Source organism: Lissotriton helveticus, chromosome 11 (assembly GCF_964261635.1).
Source record: "Lissotriton helveticus chromosome 11, aLisHel1.1, whole genome shotgun sequence".
In the NCBI taxonomy this organism is placed as follows: domain Eukaryota; kingdom Metazoa; phylum Chordata; class Amphibia; order Caudata; family Salamandridae; genus Lissotriton; species Lissotriton helveticus.
Genome location: NC_136072.1, coordinates 70,731,996 through 70,750,637, shown reverse-complemented (window position 1 = coordinate 70,750,637; position 18,642 = coordinate 70,731,996). Strand labels below are relative to the sequence as shown.

Below are 18,642 nucleotides of genomic sequence, written 5' to 3'. Positions count from 1 at the left end.
GGATATTAGTTACACCTGGGTACCAAGGTGCTACCTGCAGATGAAAATGTCCTTTTAACCCTGAGGACCTTCTCTGAAGGACTAGAACCCCCCAACATCCGTGTTCCATGAGGATTTCCCAGCACAGTGTGAGTCCAACAGATCTATGCAATGCCTTGTTCCTAAATCAGAGCCAAAATAATATTTGAGCCACTTGCCTGTAAATTGATCACGATGGCCGCCAAATCTTTGCCTGTTTTGTCCACAAATCAGAAATCCTTCCCAGGTAATCATTCCCAAAATCTTCTGAAGCAAATCTAGCCAATCAAGCGCCGGACTTAATTGGCCACGTATCTTCATGGGAAACGACCAATCACGCGACGCCTGCTGCTAATTGGTCAATCCTGCAGCGTGTCAAAGCCAGTGATCCAATGCCAAGTGTTCTTTCGAAGCCATGACCTGCATCATGCCAATCAAGAAATCCATTGGTAATTTCCTGCATTTCTTAAACGTCAATCAACCAGTCCCTTTTGCTCCCGCCTTCCATAATCAGCTGAAATCAACCAACAGCTTATAATTGTCAGTGGAGCTCAGTGGCCAGCGATTGACCAACTTCCACCTTCCAAGTCACGCACGATTGCAATCAGCCAATCAGAATTTGCAAATTTCTGATGATGTCTTTTGATCCAAGCCATCATTAACTTGATTGCTAAATGAGCTCTGTCCAAGTCATTTATTGCCAACTGCGATGCCTCCAGCTAGCCAAATTGTTTTCTTGACTGCAGCCAGACAGTGCCCAGGCGAACAGAAAGGAGAGGGGTAGAGCTGGTTTATTTGTAGGGTAATTCCAAACAAGTGGGTAATGTGTTTACTATTACGGGTAACTGTTGTGTGATTGGTCAGGGTGCATTATGATGTCTTTGGAGGTGACAGATGGGCTTACTGGTAAGTGACATTCAAAATCAGAATGATTTGGGGGTGAATGAAATGCAGTCACGAAAGGTTGTGCCTTGTAGTGCTTTGCTGGCACATACACTCCATTGAGAGTACTCTTCGGTGGCAGAGAGGCTCTCTGGTAAGTGGTGTGCACCCTACAGCGGTAAGTGAGAAGTCCCAAACAGGTGTCATGCATGTAGTGATGTACAGTGATGGAGATTCTATGTCACAAGGTATCCGGGCATAGGGATTCCATGATAAAGGCTAGCAAGGGATGTTGAGATCCTGTGGAAATTGGATTGCAATGGTAAATGGCATTCAATGATTGGACTCCATATTAAGTGACACACAGTGACGGGTCCCTGCTACGCGGCCTGCTACGACAGGTAGCTTCCATGGTTGCTGGCACGTGGTAATGGGGATGTCCATCCTAAATGCCATGTATTGAGGGAATTGGATCCCATGGTAAGTGACTGTCTACTTTCCTGATAAGTGATCAGGGATTTTCTTGGCTAGAAGGGCTGCCAGGTAAGTGCCATTCAGTCACTTAGGGTTGGTTTTTCAAAGATTGCCATTCCGCGATAGAGCGTTCCTTAATAAATTCCACCCCAGGAAGGTGTTCCCTGGTAAGTGCCATGGGCTGATTGCCCAGGAACCCTGGTCAGAAACCTGGACTGAGAGGAGGGTTTCTAGGTAAGTTCTTCGTTGAGACAGAGGCGTGTTCTGTGGTACTTGTGCAAAATCTGGTTACTTTTTAAATGGCGTGGAGTGACAAGGGATTTCCTAGGCACCGGAATGCATAGATGTCTGTTCCTTAGTATGTTAGATTACCAGCCTTTGTTTAGTTAATTTCTAATATTTGGAGCAATGTGTTGGAGTCAGAACCATTGACGTGTTGTTTGATGACGGTGTCCTGTGTGTTTGGCTGGATGCGGAGTCAGAACCATTGACCTGTTTGATGACGGTGTCGTATGTGGCTGGCTGGATGTTTAGTCAGAACCATTGATGTGTTGTTTAATGACGGTGTCCTGTGTGTTTGGCTGGATGCGGAGTCAGAACCATTGACCTGTTTGATGACGGTGTCGTATGTGGCTGGCTGGATGTTTAGTCAGAACCATTGATGTGTTGTTTAATGACGGTGTCCTGTGTGTTTGGCTGGATGCGGAGTCAGAACCATTGACCTGTTTGATGATGGTGTCCTGTGTGGCTGGCTGGATGTGGAGTCAGAACCATTGATGTGTTGTTTAATGACGGTGTCGTATGTGGCTGGCTGGATGTTTAGTCAGAACCATTGATGTGTTGTTTAATGACGGTGTCGTATGTGGCTGGCTGGATGTTTAGTCAGAACCATTGATGTGTTGTTTAATGACGGTGTCCTGTGTGGCTGGCTGGATGTGGAGTCGGAACCATTGATGTGTTGTTTAATGACGGTGTCCTGTGTGGCTGGCTGGATGTTTAGTCAGAACCATTGATGTGTTGTTTAATGACGGTGTCGTATGTGGCTGGCTGGATGTTTAGTCAGAACCATTGATGTGTTGTTTGATGATGGTGTCCTGTGTGGCTGGCTGGATGTGGAGTCAGAACCATTGATGTGTTGTTTAATGACGGTGTCCTGTGTGGCTGGCTGGATGCAGAGTCAGAACCATTGACATGTTTAATGATGGTGTCCTGTGTGGCTGGCTGGATGTGGAGTCAGAACCATTGATGTGTTGTTTAATGACGGTGTCCTGTGTGGCTGGCTGGATGCAGAGTCAGAACCATTGACATGTTTAATGATGGTGTCCTGTGTGGCTGGCTGGATGTGGAGTCAGAACCATTGATGTGTTGTTTAATGACGGTGTCCTGTGTGGCTGGCTGGATGCAGAGTCAGAACCATTGACATGTTTAATGACGTGTCCTGTGTGGCTGGCTGGATGTGGAGTCAGAACCATTGATGTGTTGTTTAATGACGGTGTCCTGTGTGGCTGGCTGGATGCAGAGTCAGAACCATTGACATGTTTAATGACGTGTCCTGTGTGGCTGGCTGGATGTGGAGTCAGAACCATTGACATGTTGTTTGAGGACGGTGTCCTGTGTAGCCCGCTGGATGTGGAGTCGCAACCATTGACGTGTTGTTTGATGACGGTGTCCTGTGAAGCTGGCTGGAAGTGCCCTACGGCTTTGGCGTTTACTTCATACAATGGAGTTGAAAAATCCTTGGCCCAGCAAGCTGCGTTCGTGTCAAGGAGAGGCGCCTTTTGCCAATTCTACAGCAACAAGGGGTTGTGCGTATTTTCAGCACTAGCTAGCATGTTCTGTTTGCTCTGTCTGATGAGATGAAGCATGTGGTTGTGTGGCAGCGTGTACCTGCACACATGAGGTTGTGCTGTTGTCTCACTTTGAAGTTCTACTTGCTCTGCAGGAAAGATTTGTGTGAGTAAGGGACCTGCTGTTGGGACGTCAAAGTCTGCCAACCATATGGCTTTGGTGCTATGTTGTGTGACGAGGACTGTCTAATGGGTTTTGTTGACTTGGACCTGATTATTTATCATAATTAACTTTCCAACCACCAATTGGCCCTGGTGGTTGGTAAGTGTAACAGGATCTTGGTAATCACAATGTGTACCTTGGGAAAACTTGATGACCTCGGAAGCTCTTGCTAAGCCACATAACACAAGGGCTGTGCAGACCAAGTAAAATGCCTTCATGTGTTCTGTTTTTGAAGCATGCAGCACGTGTGTGAGTTCAGTGAGTGTTGTGGGGGGGGGGGGGAGCTGTGTGATTAGTAAAGGATGCAGAGTCCATGATGGCATCTTGAGAAGACACAGGTGTGTAGGAGAACATGAGCAACCATTTCTGCACCCTGCATCCTGGAAAAGTGCTTTATTTTGATTGAACTGACCTTATTTGTGGAGTCTGTTAGGAAATACATGTGCCACCCAGCAACAGAATCCTTGATACTTTGCATAAAGCGACAAGAGAATTATGGGTAAGGAGCATTATTTGGCAGAAGATAGAATGGTGAGTGTAGAGTTGTATGAAGGGACGGATTCCTGGGGGCTAGCATACAGTGACGGCAGCCTGCCACAATACATGCCATGCCATGAGAATTGGACACTACCACCCCCAATGCACTTGTCATACATGCACCTACAGGCGCACATTACAGTCTGCTCTAGCGTCTTGATGCCCTTGGGCTAAGTTTGCGCTTTATAAGATCCAATTTCATTCATTCATTCCCTTCCGGGTTGCTTTTTAACCCATATACACACCGCATGCTGAGTTGATGTGGTCCTGTTTAGACACACCCACAATGATGCATGCTCCCTAGCATGCTGCACCTGTCCTGGGTATGCAGAGATACATGCTCCTGGCAGTGTTTCACTTGTTTTAGATGCCTATTTCCTGTCTTACTACACCTGCAAGTTAATTTTCAAGAAAACCACTGGAGCATTTTCACCAAATATAGCAAAGGCATATCTGCATATACACAAGCAGGGCTGCTTTAACTGCATTATAGACCCCCGGTCAAAGCAGTGCACTGGGCCCTGCCTACACAACCACTCACAGGAATAAAAATGTATAACGGACAATTTGTGTTAAATTCTGGTCTTCATGGGACCCCAATGCTCGTAGAACCCTGGGCAACTGCCCGGCATGCCCATGCCTGAAGACGACACTGTACACAAGTGAATATTGCTGGCCTTGCATAACACACAGAGGTGCATGATGTGCTGCACCTGTGCTGTGATACTTAGGAGGTTCGGACGTCGGCAGTAGTGATGTGGTTATAGCCCGGAGCACCCATGAACCAGCTCACCCCCTGTCGCTCTCTCTCTTACAGAAAGAACGCGAGTTTGAAGATGGCATGACCGCCTCGGAGGTGAGTACATTACTAACACTGACTTGCTCTTCCGCTGCATGGCCGAAGGTAGGGAGTTCTCACACTAAGATCTCACCAACCAACCAACTGTGTGTGTGGATCACTGAATAAGAAACCAAAAATGCCTGTGGATTCTTTTACCTTGATTTGTGGAGAGTTATTGGCCTTTGTACAGTGAATGTGACAGGATGAGGACATTATAGTATGTGCTGTTTCTATTTTTCTGAAGTTTGAGTAAGTAACACAAATTTTGTTGATCACGCCACAGACCATACCGCCTTTTTGGCATTGACTGCATGAGCCGACCAGGTACAGAAACTCTGATTCAGGCTACTAGGTGGCTTTTAATAATTTTCCTGATGTGGAGGTGTCTTAAATTAGAGTTTGGTGGGCAGGGGACATACGGCTGCACACCCCATACCGAGATCACCCGTTCCATATTACCAAATAGGCAAAGTAGGCACTGGCCAATGGGTCCCATTCCTTTAAGGGGCCCTGCAACAACAGATCAAAATAATATTGTTTTGATCTTGAAAGGAAATTACAATCTAGCTTTCTTAAATTGTTTCCTCAAGAAAGAAAAAAACAAATCCATTCAAAGAAACGAAAACTTTACATTATAGACTCTACAGAGAAAATACTGTATTAATGTAGTGTACCTATTAACAACTTAGGGCCTGACTACAATGCGGTTAGGAAAGCCTCCTAACTGCATTTGCTCCTTCCGAATCGGATCAGGAGCTTGTCTTCCCGACCAAGGGCCCGATTACGGTGGGGTAAGGAACATAGGTTTCCATTGAAGTCAATGGGAGTCCAACCAAATTATATCTGGAAGCATCCGGATGCATCGTTCTCAGTTGGTCGGACTCTCCCGATCAAGTGGGTCGGAAACCATTTCCAACCGATTAGGTCAGGAAGATTTCCTAACCTCTTCGTAATTGGTCCTTAAAAGTATATAAACCAGAGACATCCGATTCATATAACAGCTTCTCTTATAAGCTCATCTTCTGGCAGCTATCAGTTCGTGAAAAAATCAGTGCAAACTACGTACGTGTTAACTCCTTGCCTGCGGCAGGAATTCCAGCCCGGTGCTGGACATTCCAATCGCGGGCGTGGTCGTGACGGAACCATTCCGTCATGAGCACAGCCCAACCGTGACTTATGACGGAATGGTTCCGTCACGAGCATCGAAGTGGTTAATTATTAAAATTGCTGGTTGGTAAAATTAAAAAGGTTTTAGGAGATCATTTGTGAGGGGGGACCTAAAATTTCGACTGCCTAGGGGCCTCCACATGGTTTAATCCGGCACTGGAGATCTCCTTGCCACCACAGTTGTCCATCCTCAACACTTGAGTGCAAGTTATTTTTAATTGAGGTTTGTCCTCAACCTACCAGAGATGAAGACGTGAGCTGCAGCTGAGTGGCTTCGAGTGGTATGCAAGGTGTCACATCGAAAAGGATGGCTGATGCGATGTAATAGGGAATCCTTGCGTGCAGCACGTGGTGAGAGCAAGGCAAGATGGGAGTGGCATCATTTTCTATGACCAAAGATGCAGTTAATGGTAATGGGTGCATTTTCTACTTCCTGTCTTGTGATGTGAGATTGCTGCATTATAACTTAGTTGCTTGGTCCTTTGGGAGATTGAGCAGGCTAATTTAAAGGTGCATGCCTTGCAGCCAATTTATATTGGGTTTACTAAGCATGCTAATCAGTAGTGGCTGTTTAGTTTTAGAAATCGTGCGGCGGGCGCAAATGCGCTGTCTTCCCCCCATCCACTCACAAGCACAAAAACACACATTCACATGCATCAGTCCACAAGCACAATCCCTCACACCCATCCATTCACAAGTGTGCACACCTACTCCCCTCTACCCATCCACAAGCACCATATTATCCATTCATTGAACAAGTGCGCACACATACTCACACCCACCATTCACAAGCACAAACATGCACATATTTGCACACACTCATTCACATATGCACAAATACACATACATCCATACACACCTACACACACCCAAACATTACCAGGCTTCAGCAGTGATGCTAGGACCAGTGGGTGGTGGGAAAGAGAAGCATGACGGCACCAGAAGGCGCTTGATGCTTCAGTGAGGAGAGGCAAAACACAAGACCGTTCCCGCCTCCTCTCATTGGCTAACCTTGTCGGTCAGCGAATGAAAGGAGGTCCTTCCGTAACTCGTCACAGAGTGCACGGGAGTCAGTGAGACTTGTTGTCCCCGCCCCACTCTGTGGCAAGGGTCATTGATAGACAGTCATCCCTAGGCACTTCAGGGCTTAAACCTGAAACTCAGAGAGCTGACTATTGGGGAGGCTCTTGCTCATAAGTGAGAGAACCTCAGAGGGCGTTGCTGGGTTGATAAGGTCACTTAGGTCAGGGCTGTGATGCCTTCAGCTTGGCAAACCTTGGCACAGGCTGCCAGACACAGGCTGCCAGTCACTTGCGCTTGTAAAGCCTCAGGCTAACTAACCCTGACATTGTGAGTGTCCGACAGGCTGACCTTTGCTTAGCCTGATACACACTTATCATACTTTGGAAAAAGGAGGAAGGAGGAGGGCAGAGATGCCCACTGCCAAGAATGACGGGCCGCCACTGATGCTAATTTTATGGTTTCGATCATGGAGACTGGTGAGGTGGCTAACGGGAGGTGCGTTATCAGCTTATGAATGGTACAGATGGTACAGTACCTGGAACCAGGGCCCGGACTGGGAACCAAAACCGGCCCTGTCAAGTGCTAGGCCGGTCCACCCCCCCCCCCCCCTCCTCCCCTGGGGGGTTGGGGGTGTTGCCGAGCTTTTTGCCAGGACCGGTTTTCAGACGATTTTGTTGCTGGGCCGAAGCGGCCCTGTAACAAAAACTGCCCCCAGGGGCCCAAAACCGGCCCCCACCCATGCGGCCCACCGGGGGATTGGCTGGTGCCCGCTACGGCCAGTCCGATCCTGCCTGGAACAGGTCATTAAACCATTAACAATGGCAGTATTGGCCACTCATAACTGAAAATGGCTTTGCAGCCATTGCTGACTTAATGCAGCCAACAATGTGTCTTACATGCTCAGTCACTCATCCTTGCACTCATGCATTCAATGTATCTAACACCTTTCCCACTCATGCATTCACTCACTCACCCATCCATAATAAAACACACACAAACTCAACAAGCATATGCAAGATGAATTAAAAGGACAAATGCAGAAAAAACTGATCCCTAAATGTGGTAAACCTATGGTAAACTGTGGTGGTCCTGGTTTCGTGCTCTGGGGCTGGACGAGGATCTTTTCGTGCAGATTCTCTTACTCTGCGGCTGGCACACTTCGATGTTGGTTAGAAGTAGTGCTGTGCGAAATTCATGTAATTTGCTTTCGCATAATTGCTCAATTTCAGCAAAATGGCACGTAATTATGCAAAATGCACATCTGTGATTTTGAGCTATATGTTAGCATGAAATGCGTCTTCACATCAATTTTTTGGCTCAAAGACACATTTTCCTAGTTTATGCAAAAAAAAAAGTGCAAAAGCACTGCAAACAATAGCCGCTCACATTCCGTTGTTCCCATGCGTTTGTTGTAAATGTTCATTGCAAATGATACATTTAAGATAAATTGTTGCTGCATGTTGCTTGATTATGCGAAGTGGCATAAAGGCATGATCTCACGTAACAAGCATACCTTGAAATTCCCGAAATTATGCAAATTATACCAGCATAATTTACATTTACCACAGGCCCAGTCATAAGATGAAGCTGCAATTCTAAGCTCTCTGGAGGAGCCTTGTACTGCCTGCTCCTTGCCTTGCCCCGCCCCTTGCCTTGCCCCGCCCCTTGCCCCTCCCATGTTTTGCCCCACCCCTTGCCTTGCCTGCCCATGACAGAGGGCAGAGTGCAAGTTTCTTGCCTCTGCTGCAGACTGCAGAGTGCCCACTGCTCTTTTTTCTGGGTCTTTATTTTCTGCAATGTTTACCGAGAGCACATAACTCATTTAGCCTCCAGGGTGGATATCGATTTTCCATCAGGGGAATAATTCCTCAACCCTGACTCCCCCTTTGCCTGCAAGTGAGGAAAGATTTCGCTGACTGAAGCTGGCGCCCTCCATCGCCATCAAATCATGCAAAGAGCAACCTCTGTTCCAGCATTATTAGACCTCTGATGACCCCAACACAACCAGTGCCAAGTGAGGCTAAACAAGTAATGGCAAGGGAAAAGGATGGAAGGTGACAGAAGGGAAGGGGGAATCGGAGGAGAGAGCGATTGATGAGACACAGCAAACACAAGGAGATGATGGACGGAGCGTTGAAACTTTTCAGACACTCACCCCCAGTCACAGATCTGTGTTGAATCCATCATCATTCTTTAGCTCACTTTGCCACCCCAGTTCAGACATAGCTATATGCAAATCAGTCTTGACCCTGTGCCTCATGGGAACAGTCCAGCCCGAACTGCCAAGCCAGGTCTTCCGTGGACCGGAAACAAGCATCCTGGGACACACCATGTAAATGAGTAGAAAAAAGATGGCGGAGTAAACCGGAAAATGGGGAACTAGGGAAGAGAGAGTGGTAGAGCCTGGGATGGGGCGGGGAAGGTAAAGAGAAAGAAAGAGAGAGACAAAGAAACAGGAAAGAGGGGTGCATGGAAAAGGCTGGTGGGGGATGTGTGCAAGAGCAGGTGATAGAGGAATGGGACCGACAAGATGAGAAAGAAACAAACATAGGTGGACTTAGAGATATTATGTGAAATACTGAGGAACTACCTAGAGGAGTGTGAGAGACGGAGGAGGCTACAATGGGTGGATGAGGCCCATCCCCATCCCGTGGATGTCCCATCCCCATCCCGTGGATGTCCCATCCCCCTCTGCCCCCCCCCCGAGAATGTCCCACGCGATGAACAAGTGCATCTTGGGTGGTCCACCCGGGGCGGCTTCTCTATTTGAGCAAAGGAGCATCGCCCCACAAGCCCCAGAGCTGAAAAAGAAAACGCAAATAAAGTTTATTTATTACTGTTTTATTTCTCAGCAACCCATCCTGAACTAAGTGTTAGGACGGGGTGGGGCCAGCGCTGATGAGCGGCAGCAGCAGGGAGCTGTGTGCTTTAAAATGTGCATGTCTGTTTCTCTGGCCCGCTTGAAACAGCCAGCCAGATATGCGTATTTTAAAGTTCTCTAACCCACCTGTCTCAGACACCTGGTTTACAAAAAGCGCAGGCCTCCTGCTCTATCCAATCCTTGCACCGCTTTCATGCTGTGTAAGCAGCGCTAGGACTGGGTAGTGCAGTTTCCTGCATCGGAAGCATCCTGGAAGACACCCAAGGGAGGAGGACGTAGCGCTGCGGAAATAAGTGCATTTATTTTATTTAAAATTTTTGTGCTCACCAACCCTTGGTACAAGCCAGCCGCCACTTTGGTCCACGCCATCCGACTTGAGCCCACTCTGGGTGTTTGCGCCTGAAGCTGATGCTACCTGCGGCTGACAGTGATAATGTGACTTCTGATAATGTGACATCACATTATCGTGACTTTAAAATAAACTCTCTGAAGTTTAATTTGCTCAAATGTTGGAATAGTCACAGTACCAACTATGAAAGAAGGCTATGTCACCCTAACCCATGGTTTATTACGAACAGTGAAATACAGTAAAATCCCACCTTGTGACTCAATCTTGTTTAACCAGTTTATTCTCCTGCACTCCAGAAATGATCCATGAATTGGCTCACCCTTTCCAAAGTTCAGGTACAAAATGGATATAAGTGTGACTGTCAATATATGTGCCTTGCTCTTCCAGCTGCGGACACAGAAGTTGCTCATACCCCTTGGAAGGAGAAAGAGGCAATCAGGATCCCATGTTAGTCATTCAACCACTGCGACCGAAATAGCCTTAGAGCGACAACAGTTTTTCTGTCATCAAGAAAGGCCACAGTTGACTTAGCACACTCTTCAGCTGTTGAAAATTGCCAGTGTGGTTCAGCTGCAGAGAGGCCTAACAGCATCAGAATGAATGCCTCACCCTGATGGTGCAGCAAACGAAGTGATGGAAGGAGTGGAGAGGATGTGGCCTAACGGCTAGAGTGGTTGACCTCGAAGCTGGGGAACCTGGTTCGAGTCTCGGCAAGGACGCTCAACATCCTGCGATTCTGGGCAAATCACTTAATCTCCCCGTTCCTAGCAAAAATGAATGTGTCCATCTGTAACGCAACTGGTGCTCATGTAAAGCGCTCTGATACCTTCGGGTCGAGTTTGCTCTATATAAAACTCCCAAAAACAAAAAAAGAATCCTCAAATTAATGTCAGCCATTGATGATCGCTCTCGCCACATTCCAGACCATTTTTTTGTGCCCATTTTGCTGTTCTAGACAGAGGTATGTCATGTGCAGATAAAGTCTTGGACCTTCCTCCAATAAGAATAGTCCATTCTGAACTGCCAGGTCACTAGGGATGTGTGAGATTTCTTCAATTTGCTATCGCTCAGTTATGTGAAATTTTCTGAAAATCATGCATAATTACTCAAAATACAAATCCAGTAAAAGCACTATTTTTTTTAATGAAATTTGTTCGCACATCTGTTTTGGGCACAAGAATGCATTTCACGGTTAAAAAAAAAGCACAAAAAACAAGAGGGGCGTGAACAACAGCTGCTCGCGTTCTGGCGGTGCGTGTTGTTCCCTTGCTCCGGCACTATGATTTTACTGTGACCATGGTGTAATTACACAACACGGTGTAAAGGCATAGCTTGGGGAATCATTGGAAGGCTACATTTATAAGTGAAACACTTGTGACTCTCTTAGGCTGGAAACGCGTAGGTGGGTATGTGGTCCCACCAAGACTATGGTTGCATTGAGCCGGTCATTGGCCTTGCTGAATTGCCACATCCCGGGTCCTGTAATGCTTCTCTTCAGGTCCTCAGACTTTTGGTTATATACAGGGTTGGATTGGGATTAAAAATCGGCCCCGGCACACTAAAAAAAAGAGTCCCATATTGCCTTTCCGCAAAACACTGCTTCGGCGAAATTTTATTAAAAAATGCACAGATTAGTTTACTCTGGCGAAACGCACCTGAAAAAAAGTGAGGCCACTTTTGCTAAGGCCCACTGCCCCTGCGCAATCTGCATATATTAATGGGCCGGCCAAGCCAGAGGAAGGGAGTCACACCTCTGTCCCCTTGGTAAAAAGGGAGGTAATGGGCGCCCATCTACTTCCAGAAAGGCCACTCAGGCACCCACTGGGCAGCTGGCGGCATCGAACAACGCAGAAACTGCCCAAACCCCCAGGCTGCTCAAAAAAGCAGCCCACAGCCGGAGCGCAGACACCGGCCCCTCGGGCATTGCCCGAGTGCCCGCGTTACCAATCCGACCCTGGTTATATAGATGCTTTTGTGTCGGTTCTGGGCAGATAGGTAAGTTGACCCTCTACAACGCTCCGCTGTCATTTGGCTAGGTTCATGCTATAGAAATACCACATACATACATACCGCTCCTTCCCTAGACCATTTTACATCTCCCATCGATTCTCAAAAAACAAAATAAATATAAAAAAATAGCAATAAAATGGGCGGAAAAAAAAAATACGGATAAATACGGACGGAAATATTAAATAAAATAAAAAAGTACCATAAAACCGGGAGCCCAATTTATACCCTTCAAAGAACAGTTTTATAACACCTCTGACAGTATAAGAGTATGCGGCTGTATAACACCGTTGGCAGTGCAGGTAATAACAAGGCCCCCGAGAGCACATCGCCCACAGTTTCATGATTCCGTGACATAAAGGGAAGCTTTATTGTACCCCTGACAGGCAATAGAGAGCGTGCAGATATATAACATTGCCACTGACAGCACGAGGCCTGCAGGCCTTCAGTCCCTCTCACAGAGACGGCATATAAACAGCAGACTCCTCTCGCTTCTGCCGCCGCGCCTTCAGGGCCTGGGCAGATGCACGGGGCCTTATGTCGCAGATCACACGGTGCGCAGCAGATTGCTGTGCGCTGACGCTGAAGCTACGGTTTCGCTGTCCCCGAGGGTGATCTGAGAGTTGTCTGCCGTGGTCCCCGTGCCGGGGAGGGGGCTCATCCGAGGGCAGAGCAGCCCCCCCCCACTGCCCTCCAGATGCATTTTAAGAGGCTGAGCCAGGAATAGACGCCGCCGGTCGGAGGGCTGTCAGCGCCGCGCTGCGCTAATGATAACCCCCAGCCTGGGTGACGCAAGGCACGCTGGGAGTCGTGGCCGCAGGTGGTGTGCGGTGACGTGCAGCCTGACCCCCTCCCGCCTGGGCCTCATCGAGGGGTGCCCAGGAGGCTGTGTGCCAGTCAGGGGGTGATGAGGAACCCATGCGGGGCAGGAAGGAGCCGGGCAGGGCTTTCCATGGCTCTGCCCCAGATGTGGGGCAGGCTGACGTGAGAAAGGGCAGGCCGCAGCCACGGATGAGAACAATAATCTTCATCACAAAGAAAGCAGGCTGTTCTTTGAGGAGACTTCAGACGTACACTGTATTTTTAATTTTTGTATTTTTTTTATTTTGTTGTCAAATAATTCTCTGTGGGAACTACCTGTGGTTTCAAGCATGCAGGTCAATTCACCACATGCCAGGGGCAGCGGAAGTGACATCACACGCCCTTTGACCTTCACTTTCACTCACACACACATGCATATGTATACACACACATTCACACTTATACACACACTGTCACATAAACACACTGTCACACGCAGGCACACAACATCCATTTAAAAGCATTTTTTACATACCTTGGCTGCCAGAGATAGTCATATTTCAGCTAATTGAACTCAATTTTTACAAAACTATTACTATAAAAAATATATATACATATTATATATATAGTATATACACACACATAAACACAAAAACGCATATATAAAATCCACTATTAGTGTTATGATATAATTGACAGAATACAAAGAGAGTGCAGTCCCAACCGTCATCCATAAGGACATGCTGCCCCTGTGTTCTTGGCACTGATTTTGCCACCTCTGAGGACAGGGGTCTCGAAGGCAGAGCCAGGGGTAACAAGGGTCGCAACTGCTGCAACCCCTAAATGACATCCAGGGTTTCAAGCCCTCCAAGGAAGGAGGGACGAGCAGAGTTGACATTATAAGGGACAGGCTACAGCCAGATCTGAGGATTGAGTGTGACACGTTTCAACCCAGCCAGACTGGAGCGAGAGAGAGTCTGACGCGGGATAGACAGGCTGGCAGAGACATGTCAGGTGGTTGCCACAGTTGTGGAATTTCTAGAACACTTCTCAGCAGAGGCGAGCTGGACTCATCTTCGAAAGTACAGGCTACTTACGTAGTCAAGGGAGGCATAGGGCGGGTTTTACACAAGAGAACAGGAAATGTGTTTACCTTAGAAAGGACACGCTACCGCTGCTGGCAAGGATGGCGGCAAGATCCAGGCTTTAACCCCTTGCATGCTTATGACAAGCCCATCCACTCCCACGCATAATTGATTCCCCGCCTGTGCGGGAGAATCAATTAGTGGGCGGAGTCGTGACGAGCCCAGCTCGTCATGAGCACAGCTCCACTGTGCCTCATGACGAGCTGGGCTCGTCATGAGCACCGCGGCCCCCCGCTCCCCCTGCGCCGTGGGGGAATTACCCCCGCGGCGAAGGGGTTAAAAAGATATGAGCCCTACTCTGCTGGCCTTAGAAAGGACAGGCTCTGGTCACAGGCGAGGAAGGCGTAGGCCAGGCTTTGAGGATATGAGCCCTGTTCTGCTGGCCTTAGAAAGGACAGGCTCCGGTCACAGGCGAGGGAGGCGTAGGCCACGCTTTAAGAAGATATGAGCCCTGCCCTGTTGACCATAGAAAGGACAGGCTCCGGTGACAGGCGAGGAAGGCGTAGGCCAGGCTTAAAGAGGATATAAACCCTGCTCTGCTGGCCTTAGAAAGGACAGGCTCCGGTCACAGGCGAGGAAGGCATAGTCCAGGCTCGAAGAGGATATGAGCCTGCTCTGCTGGCCATAGAAAGGACAGGCTCCGGTCACAGGCGCGGAAGGCGTAGGCCAGGCTTAAAGAGGATATGAGCCCTGCTCTGCTGGCCTTCAAAGGACAGGCTCCGGTCACGGGCGCGGAAGGCGTAGGCCAGGCTTTAAGAGGATATAAACCCTGCTCTGCTGGCCTTAGAAAGGACAGGCTCCGGTGACAGGCGAGGAAGGCGTAGGCCAGGCTTAAAGAGGATATAAACCCTGCTCTGCTGGCCTTAGAAAGGACAGGCTCCGGTCACAGGCGAGGAAGGCATAGTCCAGGCTCGAAGAGGATATGAGCCTGCTCTGCTGGCCATAGAAAGGACAGGCTCCGGTCACAGGCGAGGAAGGCATAGTCCAGGCTCGAAGAGGATATGAGCCTGCTCTGCTGGCCATAGAAAGGACAGGCTCCGGTCACAGGCGCGGAAGGCGTAGGCCAGGCTTAAAGAGGATATGAGCCCTGCTCTGCTGGCCTTCAAAGGACAGGCTCCGGTCACGGGCGCGGAAGGCGTAGGCCAGGCTTTAAGAGGATATAAACCCTGCTCTGCTGGCCTTAGAAAGGACAGGCTCCTGCCACAGGCGAGGAAGGTGTAGGCCAGGCTTTAAGAGGATATGAACCCTGCTCGGCTAGCCATAGAAAGGACAGGCTCCGGTCACAGGCGCGGAAGGTGTAGGCCTGGCTTAAACACAGGTTCTCCCTAACCCAGAATCCTAGAAGTAGGGAAGCCTCTTCAGTGATCTTAGGGACGCATTTCTGGGCTTAGACTTCTTGTGTCCAAAATACCAGCATCAAATAATGCAGAGAATGCCGCCTTCACTTACTATCAAAACGTGCCCTTTATAACAACTTCATGAAAAACGTTGCCTTGTTTGCAACTATGATGACCTCATTTAATTTAATAATCATTACACAGTCGCTGACAGGAAGGAAGGCTGGGTAGACGGGTGGCCTGCAGGTCAAACCGGTCTCAGCAGCGAGCGCGTATGACATCACTTCCTGTGACATTAATTTGCACTCTTATGCTAATTAACCACCTCCCTTATTTAAGGGCTTGCGCCCAGTTTGACATTGAGATAAATGAATGCCCGAGGCAGTGTCAGGAATGCTGCATGATGACAGGTGTCACTCTTACCCCACCCCCCAGCCTTCTCTCCTCCATTTCCCGTTATTTTCTGACAATGTGGGAAAGCAGGTGCAGTGTAAATGTTCTCTTAGTCAATCCACAGTCCAACTCCCGTTGTCACGGAGGTGGGGTAAAAATGGTTTCAGAACTTGTCTGACCTTGTTTTCCAGATGGAGAAAATAGCAGAAAAATTGCAAAATGCCTTAAGTTACTCTAAGTGCCCGGGTAAGATGTAAAGTGTTCGGCAGAACCCGTGATGAGCTTTGGGCCCTTCACTGGTTGTTTGTATTTTAACAAATTAAACACCGTGAGGGCAATTCAGTGTAACCCTGGGCGTAGGACTACGCTACGCTCGCGGAGTGTGCGGAGTTTGCGCTACTACACGCTACGCGAATTGCACATAGCACTGTGCAAAAACGCGTAGCGGACATTTTTTGCTTGCTCGCGGTCCTCCACGTCAAGTTGGCAACCGCGAGCGAGCAAAATCACCATCCTGGCGAGACTTTTTCCTCGTTCGCGATCAGCAAAATCAAGTTGCCGATCGCGAGCGTGGAAAATATACCTCCCGGCGAGATTCTCAACGCTGGGAGGTCAGGTTTCTCATTGCGAGAGGTCGTCTATGCTAGCGACCGCTCGCGATGAGAAACTACCAGTCCGCGTTGAGAAAGCTGCCGCACGAGAACAAATCTACTCGAGCGTCAGAAAACGACCGCTTGCACTGTGCAATATGCAGTTTGCAATGATTGCACAGTGCGGACAAGCATCCGGCACTGTGCAATCAGTGCGAACAGCATTTTCCCTACCGCAGTTCGCATAGCTACACCTAGCTTGCGTAGTTCGAAGTGCACTTCACGTAGCTTCGCGTAGCGCTACTACGCGAACTACGCCCAGGGTTAATTAAATGGCAACCTGGAGCTTAGTTTCTCAGGATAGTAGTCCTAGAGATGGGTTATCGGGTCACACCCTGCATCATGCTCCTCAAAGCAAGCAGCCTATAGGCAGTGCCCCTGGAATTATGTAATTTTGTCTGTGTGATACTTTCCACATAATTATGGATTTGCCACATTTACCAGCCAATGCATAATCTGCAGATTTCAGCTAAAAAAAATTGCCTGTAGCTCACACAGATCAAAAGTTACTAAAAATGCTGCAAAATGTGTTGCCACGCAGTAGACGGCCCCTCGCAAAGGTTGACTAGCCACCTTACTCTTGCTTATTTCTGTATTTGATTGTCAAAGTAGTGCTAACGAGGTGAAACCTTTGCACACTAAGTGTTAACATGTGTACAAATGCCAAAATAAAGAGGTAATACTAACATCCAATGTGCCACATTACCATGCAAAATTAGGCATTTTTTGCTGCAAAATTTAGTTAACTCTTCTGCATAATTTGGGCTCTACCTTGCTGTATAATTCCAGTGGCCCTGCTTATAGGTTTTAGATATGGATTGTGATGGGGAAGGGAATCTTTTGGAGACGCTAGTTTAGTGGTACCTCAGACCGGTAGACAGCTCAAGGGTTAATATTGAAGAACGTGTGAGCTCCCAAGGTGCCTTTCACCTGGGTTTCCTTGTAGCTGACTAGAGGTTCAAAGCATCATGAGACGCCATCTTGAAAGTGTATTTAATAGCATACAGGGACTGCACATGCAGATAGCAGTGGAAGTGGGGACCAAGGAGAGGCAGGAAGTGACACACCTACCCCCCACCCAGAGTATAAGAGGTTGTCAACCCCTGTCTAAAAATAATGAGACGCGCCACCAGTCGGGTCCATCCGCCAATCGCAGGCTGCGCTGATTACTGGGCTCCCACATAGATATCCTTTGCAAGACAGCTACCAGGCTGGTGCTTTCTGCTGTCATCACCTGGGGGCGGGAGAAGAATGCACTACGCTGTCAGTCATTCATTTAATTGAATGTGGTTGGTGGATGTGCCTAAGGGTCATACAAAAACACCTGTATGTGTTGGAGAGTTATGGGAGTGAGTTTCCGGATCCTAAATATATGAAATCGCTCACCCTTTAACCCTTTCATAGAGAGTGTGCCCATTGGACAGATTTGCATCATTTTAAGCAGAAAAGCAATGTAGCAAAATATGGTGTTTTAGATTGGTGTGAATCACTTTTGTATTTTTGAGATATATGGAGTAAAAAGTAATTACTGCACTTTTCAGAGAGGTAGAAAATGCTCTCTTTCTTAAAAAGGTTGCTCTTGTGGTTTGGTAATGACGGCGGAGTTAATTTTCTATTTTCACACATATCCAAGAAACATGTGATGATCACAGCCAAGTATCACCCACAAACCTCTTATTGTTAGATGATAAATAGTTCTAGATTTACTATGATTTTGGCGACTAATTTTTTCCAGTCTATTGATAGCAATTTTGTTATGTTAACGAGTGATTTATAAACAACACACTTTACTAAAACTATGGTCTAAAAAGCTCCCAAAAATTCACTAAAAATACTTTGGTTGCAATCAATTAAAACATTTCTGTAAAAAAAATCTCTGGATATGATTAAAGCAACTAGCTATTAAAATCATTTTTAAATGAGTCTTTCTTTCATGTCTAGCATGACTGAAACAAAGAGTACACACCTAAAGAGGAAAGGAGAAAAAAACCTGACAACAGATGGCAAGACAAAGATAAAAAACAATGAAAATGGGCCTGGGTGGGGGAGAAGAATGGTGTTGTGGGAAGGTTTGTTGCCTTCCCTCTCTGCAGAACTATAAACGACCCCATAGTCCTTCAGTGACTC

The 18,642-nt window shown here is 47.7% G+C and overlaps 1 protein-coding gene across 1 annotated transcript in view; it reads left to right on the top strand.

Moving 5' to 3' along the window:
* The window catches only part of CLCN2 (chloride voltage-gated channel 2), a 530,501-nt gene that overhangs the window by 488,479 nt on the left and 23,380 nt on the right, over positions 1-18,642 (top strand). The window contains exon 21 of the mRNA XM_078668166.1: positions 4,739-4,777. Coding sequence (XP_078524292.1) covers positions 4,739-4,777 — 39 coding nt within the window. The remainder of the gene's footprint in view (positions 1-4,738; positions 4,778-18,642) is intronic.